This window comes from Otolemur garnettii, unplaced genomic scaffold (genome assembly GCF_000181295.1).
Source record: "Otolemur garnettii isolate 467f Iridium unplaced genomic scaffold, OtoGar3 scaffold00087, whole genome shotgun sequence".
Taxonomy (NCBI): Eukaryota; Metazoa; Chordata; class Mammalia; order Primates; family Galagidae; genus Otolemur; species Otolemur garnettii.
In genome coordinates this window covers 5258999-5270811 of record NW_003852482.1, presented here as the reverse complement: position 1 = coordinate 5270811, position 11813 = coordinate 5258999, and the positions used below count along the sequence as shown (strand labels likewise).

The window sequence follows — 11813 nt, the reverse complement described above, 5'->3', positions numbered from 1 at the left end:
AGTCTCCTGCCTCTGCCTCCCAAGTAGCTGGGTCCACAGGTGCCCATCAGAATGCCTGGCCATTTTTTTTTTTTTGGTTGCAGCCATCATTGTTGTTTGGCAGGCCCGGGCTGGGGATTTGAACCCGCCACCTTAGGTGTATATGGCTGGCGCCTTAGCCACTTGAGCCACAGGCGCCGAGCCGAAAATTAATTTTTTTAAAAAAAGCTTTACCTTGAGATAACTAGAGACTCATGGGAAGTTGCAAAGAAAATATTGAGAGGTTGCATGTACCCTTCACATAGTTTTCCCAAATAGTTATTAAAAAACAACTTTTTAAACTTTCAATTTATGTAAGTTTTTATCGTGGGGAAGTAGACTTAGACTAGATTAATAGAAAGGCTATTAGATTAGTTAGATTAATAGAAAGACTTTTGCTGGGTGCAGTGCCTCATACCAGTACTCCCTAGCACGCTGGGAGGCCAAGGAGCTCAAGGCCAGTCTGAGCAAAGTGAGACCTCTTCACTACGAAAAACAGAAAAATCAGGCCTTTTCCTTCATCAGGACCAAGTGAGACCTTTTGCTGGCTATGATGAATCTTGCTCGTGTTCTGTAAATCTATCTTTTGCTTCCTCAATAAACTTTCATACTTGAAGAAAGAAAACACAGAAAAATTAGCCAGACATCGTGGTACCTGTAGTCCCAACTACTTGGGAAGCTGACAGCCTAGCTTAGGCCAAGGAGTATGGGGTTTCTGTGAATTAGGTTGACACCATGGCATTTTAGCCTAGGGAATAGAGACTCTGTCTCAAAAAAAGAAAAAAAAAAAAAAAGGCTTTTATTTATTTTCTTCTGAAACAGCGTCTCAGTATGTTGCCCTGGGTAGAGTGCTGTAGCATCATAGCAACCTCTAACTATTGGGCTTAAGCAATTCTCTTGCCTCAGCCTTCCGAGTAGCTGGGACTACAGGTGCCCGCAACAATTCCCGGGTATTTTTTAGTTGTAGTTGTCATTGTTGTTTGGCGGGCCCGGGCTGAATTCTAACCCATCAGCTATGGTGTATGTGGCTGGCACCCTAGCTGCTTGAGCTACAGGTGCCGAGCCAGAAAAAAAAAAAGGCTTTTAATTATAAAAAAAGATTACTCAATTTTACCCTAAACAAGTAGAACTAGAAATACAATCTCAAAGAGAGGAAGGAATTATACTGCTATCTTTTTATTCCACGGGGTACATTTCAGAGTGATGGAACAGTTTCATCACTTTATTTCCTTTTTCTTTCTTCTTTTTTTTTTTAGAGATAGAGTCTCACTTCATTACCCGGATAGAATGCCAAGGTGTCACAGCTCACAGCAAACTCACAGGCGCCCACCACAATGCCTGGCTATTTTTTGTTACTGTTGTTGTTGCAGTTTGGCTGGGACCAGGTTTGAACCCACCACCTTTGGTACATGGGGCTGGCGCCCTACCCACTGAGCCACAGTCGCCTCATCACTTTTTTTTTTTTGTTTTTGGCTGGGGCTGGGTCTGAACCCACCACCTCTAGCACATGGGGCCAGTACCCTGGGGCCTGAGCCACAGGTGCCATCCCATCCTTATCACTTTAATTTAATTGTCAATATTTATAATACATTAAAACCACAATCTTTAGCAGTATTTGGGATAATTTTTTTTCCTCATATCACCTTGAAATAGGAGAGTGAAATTCCTTCAAGGGTAGGATACAAACAACAAAAGTTCAAGACCATAGATCTAGGCAAGAAAGGAGTAAATAAGAATGTGCACCTGAATGCCCTCTGGTGGTATCAACCCAAATGAGGAGAAAAAAGTTTTACCAATTTGGGTCTTCTCTTAGATAACCACATGACATTATTAAAGAGAAATGAGAAAAACTGAAAAGTTATCAACCCTGAGACAAACAGCAAACATGTACTATATATATGGCTACCACCGAATTAAGTTGTATCATTTATTTACTGAAAATGTAAATCCACACTTATCGTCTACAGGTGCACCTGTCCTAGCAGAGGAGTTCGGGAGGCACTAACAGGCAAAGTGAAACAGAGGGAGCAGGACTGTTCTTGATGCCAATATACAAGCAGATTAGAGCACGCTCCTGCGAAGTCTCTGGCATTAAGCTGGCCCAGTAACAACCCCATCTACTGAGTGTTTCCTAAATACCAACCACTGTTCCGGTGCTTCACATTTGCAGGTTTCATGTAAATTCTCAATAATCTTATGGTAGTGTCATAGCTCACAGCAACCTCCAACTCCTGGGCTTAGGCAATTCTTTTGCCTTAGCCTCCGGAGTAGGTGGGACTACAGGTGTCCGTCATGACACCATGCTATTTTTTTGTTGCAGTTTGGCCGCAGCCAGGTTTGAACCCACCACCCTAGGTATATGGGGCTGGTGCCCTACTCACTGCACCACAGGCACGGCCCACATAATTTAAGGTCATCTTGAGAACCTAGCATAGATATTTGGACTGAAAAAGGGTGAGTGATTTAGGGGTATGCAAAAGCTCCTAGAAGAAGTTGATGGAAGACGTAACAACCATTACTTTGTAATCTAGAAATAATTTCCACTTTGATGCAAAATAAAAACAAAAACTTGATCCAATTAATAGTAGCAATGGGCAAACTTTTGAGTTGTCTGGGCCCTACAAGAGCTCTCTGGTACCTACCATTAGGGTCCTTAAATGTCCAAGGATGAAAAGGCTGTACTTGGCTCGTGTAATGGTGACATTCAATCTCTGCAAACTTGCCAGGAATCTAAGTAATAAAAAAAAGAGTTACTGCTATAGAATAACTTAATATATCTAAGTAACAGACATAGGCAGTGTATCAGACAGCTTTCCTAGTGCTCCTTCTGCTAGAAGGAGTGTAAAAACCACCACGCTTTCACAATGTCCCAATATAGAGTGCCCAGTACAGACACGATTCCCACTAAAAAGTAAACAAACCGGATCACCACTTCTTTCCTATTTTGACTTAGATAAGATAGTGGAAATTTTAAAAGTATGGCTTTTAAGCTTTAAAAATTTCCTAAAAGTATGGTACTAGCTCCATTACTTACTCTTAAATTGAAATATTTGGATTGGTAAAATACTATAGAACTAGTGCAGAAATACACAAACATCAGATAAATATTTCAATGGATTAGAAAAGAGCTCAGAAGTACAAGTGGTTGGTATATGATAAAGATGAAATGCCTAATTCGTTGGGAAAGAATGGAATATTTATAAAATAGTCCTGTGATAATTGCCTTCTACTTGTACATGTAGCCATCCTAGGGAGGGGCAGAGATAAATTAGTTTTGTTTTTTTTTTTTTTTTTGAGACAGAGTCTATGTCACCGTGGGTAGAGTGCCATTGCGTCACAGCTCACAGCAACCTCAAACTCTTGGGCTTAAGCGATTCTTTTGCCTCAGACTCCCAAGCAGCTGGGACTACAGGCGCCCGTCACAATGCCCGGCTGTTTTTTTTGGTTGCAGCTATCATTGTTGTTTGGCGGGCCTGGGATGGATTCGAATGCACCAGCTTTGGTGTATGTGGCTGGGCGCCCTAGCCACTGAGGTGATAAATTACTATTTTAAGAATAATTAAATTTATACTTGTAAATTTCTAGAGGGCCATGGCATCACGGCTCACAGCAACCTCCAACTCCTGGGCTTAGGCAGTTCTCTTGCCTCAGCCTCCTGAATAACTGTGACTACAAGGCACCTGCCACAACGCCCGGCTATTTTTTGGTTGCAGTTTGGCTGAGGCTGGGTTTGGACCTGCCACCCTCGATATATGGGGCTGGCACCCTACCCACTGAGCCCAGGTACCACCTACAGTTGTAAATTTCATCTGCTTCTCATAAGAAGGAATAATCAAATTAGTGTCTTGGGCCCAGAGACTTGGGAGTTTTCTGACACTTGTCCAAGTGTCACCAGCATTTTCTGTAACATGATAGTACAGCAGTTAAGGTCAATACTGTCAGATAACAGAGAGAGAAGAGGGAAAACTACACTTGACGACACATGCTGTGTGAGAGTAATATGCCCCTGTAAAGTACACTTATTCCATTTATTTCATCTTATTAAATAAAAGTTTCACACCATAAAATATGTAAGACACCAAGAACAGCAGAACTACAGTGGATCCATTTCACAGCTTACAAAGAAACGATCACAGTTCCTCACCCAATGGAACCTTGCATGGCATTTGCTCTAACACACGTGACGATAACACAGTCCTTCTGGCGACCCTGGAAAGCATCCACGGTGTCTACTTCTGCCGGTCTATTTAAAAAACAGAAACATGTTTACTGGAAAAAGGTAAAGGCTAAATATATACACAGGTATTTATCTTGGATTTTAAAGAGTTTTTTTACAAGACTTTTTTTTTAAATGGTTACCTTAGCAGTTAGCTTCAATTTCCCCCATCCCCTGGCAACCACTAATCTACTTCGTGTCTCCATAGATTTTCTTATGCTAGAAATTTCATGTAAATGGAATCATAAAATACAGATCTTTGTGACTGGCTTCTTTCCTTAGCATAACATTTCCAAGACTCATCCAAATACTGCATGAACAATGTTTCATTCCTTTTTTGATATTTCACTGTACAGACATATACTGTACTTTATCTGTTCACACTGACGGACATTTAGATCATACACTTTCTTTTTATGGCTATTACGACCAATGCTGCTTCAACCACTTGTGTTTAGGTTTTTGTGTGAACATGCTTTCAGATACATGTATCTAGGAGGGGCACTGCTGGGTCAAACAGTAGTTCTATATTTAACTTTTTGAGGAATCATCAGTGAGTCACCATTTTACATTTTTATTGGCATTGTGAGAAAGTAGAAATTGAGTTTCAATTTCTCCATGTTTTTCCCAACATTTGTTATCTGTTTTTCTTAGAAGTTGAGCATCCCAAATGTGAAAAGTAAAATCCAAAATGTTCTACAATCTGAAACATTTTGTGTGCCAACATGACACACAAGGGAAACAGGATATTCAGCTGGCTGAGAATACAACATCTGAGAAAACCTGAAACGTTTCTGATCTCAAGCATCTCAGATAAGGAATACTCAGCATGTGCAGCCACCTTTGAGGGTAAGTGGTGTTTTTGTGGCTTTGATTTCCGGTTCTCTAATAATAAATGATGTTGAACACCTTTTTGTGTGCTTATCATTAGCACATTTGTATGAGAAATATTCATTCAGGCTTGGCCCCTGTGGCTCAAGTGGCTAAGGCGCCAGCCACATACACCTAAGGTGGTGGGTTTGAATCCAATCCCAGGCCTGCCAAACGACGATGGCTGCAACCGAAAAAAACAGCCGGGCGTTGTGATGGGTGCCTGTGGTCCCAGCTACTTGGGAGGCAGAGGCAGGAGACTCGCTTGAGCCCAGGAGTTGGGAGGTTGCTGTGAGTTGTGATGCCACAGCACTCTACCCAGGGGCACAGCTTGAGGCTCTGTCTCAACAACAAAAAAAGAAATGTTCATTCAGATCCTCGGCCTATTTAAAAAATTATTTTAAGGCTTGGCACCCGTAGCACAGTGGTTACGGTGCCAGACACATACACCAAAGGTGGTGGGTTTGAACCTGGCCCAGGACAGCTAAACAACATTGACAACTGCAACAAAACATAGCTGGGCCTTGTGGTGGGTGCCTATAATCCCAGTTACTTGGGAGGCTGAGGCAAGAGAATCACTTAAGCCCAAGAGTTTGAGGTTGCTGTAAGCTGTGACGCCCCAGCCCTCTGCTGAGGGAGAGACATAGTGAGACTATTCAATTCAATGTTGAGTTTTAAGAGTTCTTTATATATTCTGAATAGGAGACTCAAATATAAGATTAGCTTGGACTCTAACAGCCCGCCACAATGCCCAATTTGGCTGGGGCCAGGTTTGAACCCACTACCCTTGGTATATGGGGCCAGCGCCCTACCCACTGAGACACAGGCACTGTCCTACTTCTTTCTTTTCAATAAGGATGCCTTTTCTTTTTTGGGTCACCATTCTGGTTAGAACTACCATTATCATATTGAATAAAAGTAACAAGAATTTCAAACATCCTTCCTGAAATAAGTGTGGTTTTCTTGTGATATCTTTCCCTAGCTTTGGTATTAATGTTGAGCTCATGGGCCAGGTGTGGTGGTACATGCCTGTAATCCTAGCACTCTGGGAGGCTGAGGCGGGTGGATGGCCTGAGCTCATGGGTTCAAGACTAGCCTGAGCCAGAGCAAGACCTCATCTCTAAAAAAAACAAAAACATAGCTGGGTGCTGTGGCAGGCACCTGTAGTCCCAGCTACTAGGGAGGCTGAGGCAAGAGAATCACTTGAGACCAAGAGTTTGAGGTGTGACGCCATGGTACTCCAAGGGCGATGTAGTGAGACTCTGTCTCAAAAAAAACAAGCAAAAACCCCGAAAAAGCTGCTCCATAAAATCAGTTTGAAAGTGTACTATTTATAGGAAGAGTGTGAGAAGAACTGGTTGTTCATTCTTGTTTTGTGTTAATATTTGGTAGAGTTCACCAGCAAAGCCTACTCCTAAGCTTTTTATTCTTGAGAGATGTTTCTTTACTTATTCTCTCTACTTGTAGTTTAGGTCTGTATCTTTTCCTAGAGTCAGTTTTGATAATCTGTGTGTTTTTAAGTGAAAAAAATTTGAAGGAATGGATTTCTAATATTTAATCTTTAATTTTATTATTGAGGTAAGGAGGAGACAAATACTTGATCTTCACTTTACACATAAAGGCAATAAAAATGTTAAATAATTTATCCAAAGTGAAATGTGACTTCTAATATGGCTAGAATTAGAATTCAGAATAACATATCATGAACTCAAGATCTGCAAAGTTCCTCAGTTGATTCCATTGTCAAGTATCATGTTGACATTCCAAGTGCCAGCAGATCGTCTATAGAAGCCACAAGTGTATCTACACAGCATGAGTCTACGAAAGCCAACATCCCCACTCCTTGTGTCCTATCACCACTTTACACAGTGTAAAACAAGTCCCTCGAGTTAAGTTTCCTCTTCTTTTTTCCTTTTATCCTCTCTCTTCTAAAAAAAAGGAAAACTAGAAATATTTATAAAAATACCTCACCCTTTTCTATCAAACTCTTTGTCCAAATCCTTCTGAATCATTGTCTTCTGGGCCTTATAATGGGTTATTATGCCAATGTTTCGAAAAGTAACATCCTTTCTTTTCTCTTTAATAAGCTTAATTATTTCCATCACCAGTTTAATTTCTTGAACATTTATGTAGGAGCTATATAGGATGAGAAAAGAAAACACAACACATCAAAACTAACAGCAGTCCAAATGCTAACTTAAGTTCCGTTTAGTCTGTTTCCCATTATAGGAAAGGACAGGCAGAGAGGTTTTATCTTTTATTCAGCCAGCAATGACTCAAAGAGGCTGTATGGCCAAGCTCAGTAGCTCACGCCTGTAATCCCAGCACTTTAGAAGGCCAAAGTGGAGGACCGCTTGAGCTCAGGAGTTTCAGGCCTGCCTGAGCAAAGAGAGACCCCATCTTCACTAAACCAAAAAATAAGAAAAAAGAAAAATTAGCTATGAGTTGTGGTAGTTCCAACTACTTGAGAGGCTGAGGTAGGAGGACTGCTTGAGCCCAGGAGTTTAAGGTTGCTGTGAGTTAGGCTGTGGCCATGCCAACAGTGAGGACAAAAAAAAAACCCCACTGTTATGAGCATTAATATTGTACATATGAAGAAATATAAAAATAACATGCCCAACATGAAGTTGTAGGAAAAAGATGACTTATGAATCAACTGAAGTTTAGGCACCAATTTCTTCATCTGTTAAAACAGGGAGAGTCAATAGTAGGAACACTACTTACAAAAAAGAAACTCTGAGGGCGGGGCCTATGGCTTAGTGAGTAGGATGCCAGCCCCATATACTGGTGGTAGCAGGTTCAAACTGGGCCCCAGCCGAACTGCAACAAAAAGTAGCCAGGCGTTGTGGTGGGCACCTGTAGTCCCAGCTACTCAAGAGGCTAAGGCAAGAGATCGCCTAACCCCAAGAGCTGGAGGTTGTGTGAGCTGTGACTCCATGGCACTCTACCAAGGGCAACAACGTGAGACTCTGTCTCTAAAAAAAAGATTTGAATAATAACAGCTAAGACAAGTTAAGGATTTACTATCTTAGAAAATGCTTACTTAGATTTACCATCTGAGAAAATGCCTTAGACATATTATCTTCCGTAACTCCCCATCACTGCCATGCAGATCGCATACCACACATGACCAAGAGGTGATATCCACAAAGCCTAGTGTGAATGATGCAGCCCCTGGAGTTGAGCAATGTGGGCCCCTGCAGCAGGCTCACATCCTCACTGCTGTCCTTGATCACCTCATATCGCACTCCCAGCATAGTCACTAAACTACATGTTCCTTCAGCTCCAAAAGGTAGCAACACTAGGGGACATGTTGCACTTACCGATTCATTCCTGAGGCTGTTGGATTTGTCTTGCTTTAAAGAGCCTTAACTATCCAGTATCCTAACTTCAAGACCAAGAACACAGTCAGCTGGCTAGCTCTTCAATCTCCTCAGCTGTCGCTCGTTTAGCCTCTCTGGTCAGCACTTCCCTCACAACTTCCCATCCTTGTAACACGCTGGGGTTCAACTCTCCGTCCTCTGCTTTCCTACAGCAGGCCTCACTACAATATTCACGCTGGGACCTGGTGAGTGTGGCAAACCCAGGGCCACATTACCCCTCTGTGTACTTAACACCTTCAACAAATGTCACTCCCCCAACCTGTGCACTTTCCATGATACCACTCACCTGAGGATACCGCCTGCTCACCCTGTAGCCCTCTCACCACACAGAAGCGCAGTCTGTATCTCCTCATACTTTATGACAGGGATGGTTTATAGTGGTGCTGGTAAATGTTGCCTCCAGACTCCTCCTCCTCTCCTCTCCCAAGAACCGCTGGCTCCTCTGACACTGTTGTGATCTGGCAACACCATAACTCCTCCCTGCTGTCATTTATAGAGCACCTGAACCTGCTCCCTTATTCAAAACCCGATCCTGTCCAACTTGTCTCTACTTCCTTACTCCCCTTCACATCTTAACTCAACTGAATCCACACTTACGCTTCAAGCACTTACCCCAGCTGTGTAATTTCTGACCCAGGTGATTATCTGGTTAAGGTCTGCCTCCCCATTACCACAATGATCTTGCAGTGGGGCCACATTTGTTGTTTCACTCACTGCCGTGATCTCAACATGCACCTGCTCAAGTGCTTGCTTACCTCATCTTAGGTAACCTCATACCCAACATACAGAAAGGAGGAGAAGCTACTAACCTAGCTGAGTGAAAATGACTGCACCCTAGCACTAGGCAGATATCTATGTACAGAAAATGTTTTAATACAAATCTGAATGAAAATAATGTTAACAATTTGGGGGATCATCAGTGGGGATCAAAGCAAGAGGAGAACATACTCATTATCCCGTCTTTCTGATCCATCTCCAACATCAAATACCAGGTAAGGTTGAAACGGCCAGTCTGCTGAACACCGAATGGCTTCTGTCTGTCTGTAAAAGAGCAGCACCATTCAGAATAGAAGTTTAGTTAGACGAAAATTTTTTATTATTACTACCATTTTTTTTCTGTGTGTGGAAGGAACCTTCTTTTACAGATGTCAGTGAAAGGTACAAAATAGATTTTCTTTCTATTCTATTGTTAGAGAGAAATATGTCATTAGTATAGCTGACAGCTGTAATCCTACCACTCTGGGAGGCTGAGGCGGGAGGGTCATTTGAGCTCAGGAGTTGAAGATGAGCCTGAGCAACAGCAAGACTCCATCTCTACAAAAAAATAGAAAAAACTTAGCTGGGGATGGTGGCATGCACCTGTACAGTCCCAGCTACTCAGGGGGCTGAGGGAGGGGAACAGTGGGAGCCCAGGAGCAGAGTACTGCAGCGAACTGTGAAGATACCATTGTACTCCAACCAGGACAACAAGAGTAAGACTTGTATCTCAAAAATGAACATACATACACCCCAGCTATGACTGAATAGTTAAATCTGTTACTGATAAAGTGAAAAAAAGCATACCATAAAATGTTATTATAGAATACAGGTCAACTTTTTCCCCCAAACATCTTACAAAGAAAAAAAGTAAAAATAGGCTATGTATAGTAATAGGACTGGAAGAGATATAGCAAAATGCTACCAGTGGTTTTTTTTGGATAGTATAAATATGGGTGATTTATTTTTTTATTTGCATTTGCTGTAATCAGCATGATGGCTTTTATAAGTAGAGAAAATTATTGAACTTTCATAATTGTGCTTTTTATGATAAGACTTAAGAACATAGTAATTTTGTAATGATACAGGCAGTAAGGGGGGAAAAAACCTACAGTAAAATGGCTGTTCTTCCTAAATAGCTAAACTCACACAAAAAGTAAACTCACAGGCCAGGAACGGAACCCACCTATTTGTTTTCAAGTTTCTGTTATAAACATAACTAGATGGGAAGAGACATATGTCTGGATGCATCCTGTACTGAACAGTAAGCTGTAAAACAGGTAGCCTGCCAATCATATTGTGTTCTACATTCTCTTCCAGCAGTTTGTAGAAGCGAGCCATCATCGACTGGTCATAGCCATACTCCTGTGCTTTCTGAGAGGGGGGAAAACAAAGCAATAATTTCCAAAAATTCACTTATAACATTTCCCATTTTTAGAAATATAATTACTGAACTTAACATATACACTGACCATCATCGACTGGTCATAGCCACACTCCTGTGCTTTCTGTAAGGGGGAAAACAAAGCAATAATTTCCAAAAATTCACTTATACTTTTCCCATTATTAGAAATATAATTACTGAACTTAACATATATACTAACAGCATTCAGGGGGCATAAGATGACCAACACCACACATTCAGAGAAAAAAGGTTTTTAACTCTGATTTTCAAAAGGTCATGAATCTTAAAGATAGTAAGTTGAGATATTTTCTCTTTCTTTAGAATACCCATATACTGCTTATGAAAGAGATGTGGTGTTATGAATGGCTATAATCAATTTAGTCTGATGCTAACAGATGCCACCCCAAAGCAGCCATAATATAGGAAGCAAATTAATAACACAGATTTTACTATTTCTGGAGTATGCCCTCAGAAAAAGAAATACTCAATGACACTGGAAATAAGCTTTTTCAGACCAATTTCATCTATCTAGTAAGCACCTGAGCACTTACCATGTGGAGTCCTGAGACTACTAAAAGAACAAGTCCCACTGAACTCACGATCCAGTAGAGGTAACAGATGCCAGACTTACAACATGAGCATCCCTATTCTGAAAATCAGAATTTCCTTTGAAAATCGTATTCCCAATCAAGAAGTTTTGGATTAAAAAAAAAAAAAAGTAGTAGTTTTAGATTTTGGAGCATTCCGAATTTTAAGATTAGGGATGCTCAAACCTGTACTAAATTGAGTTTACAAATCAAATAACCAGTTATAACCTATAATCAGAAAAACAGTGACTTAAATGATAAATGAAAAAAACTGTTTTAATGTTATCATAGTTGTCCCTGGGATATACTTTGCAATGATGGCATCGCACAAAGATCAATAAATAATCTAGAAGTAAAAATATGTTCTGAAGATGATGGAATCTTCATGAGTGATGTTGAAGACACTGGCATTAAGGATGTATAAGGACTGGCTCGGAGCCTACAGCACAGTGGTTACAGCGCTAGCCCCATACACTGATGCTGACAGGTTTGAAACCAGCCGAAGCCAGCTAAAACAACAATGACAACTGCAACCAAAAAACAGCTGGGGGCTATGGCAGGCTACTTGGGAGGCTGAG

General features: G+C 41.2%; 1 protein-coding gene across 6 annotated transcripts in view; it reads right to left on the bottom strand.

Annotated features, from left to right (window-relative positions):
• SETX (senataxin) overlaps positions 1–11813 on the bottom strand; it is a 103906-nt gene that overhangs the window by 5271 nt on the left and 86822 nt on the right. For 4 of the 6 annotated variants that reach the window (XM_023516126.1, XM_023516130.1, XM_023516127.1 and 1 more), the window contains 6 exons: positions 10716–10751; positions 10430–10617; positions 9436–9528; positions 7076–7240; positions 4163–4261; positions 2661–2748 (listed from right to left, as the gene is read on the bottom strand). In XM_023516126.1, coding sequence (XP_023371894.1) covers positions 2661–2748; positions 4163–4261; positions 7076–7240; positions 9436–9528; positions 10430–10617; positions 10716–10751 — 669 coding nt within the window. The remainder of the gene's footprint in view (positions 1–2660; positions 2749–4162; positions 4262–7075; positions 7241–9435; positions 9529–10429; positions 10618–10715; positions 10752–11813) is intronic. The other 2 variants (XM_023516129.1, XM_003794880.3) reach the window with 1 other exon arrangement.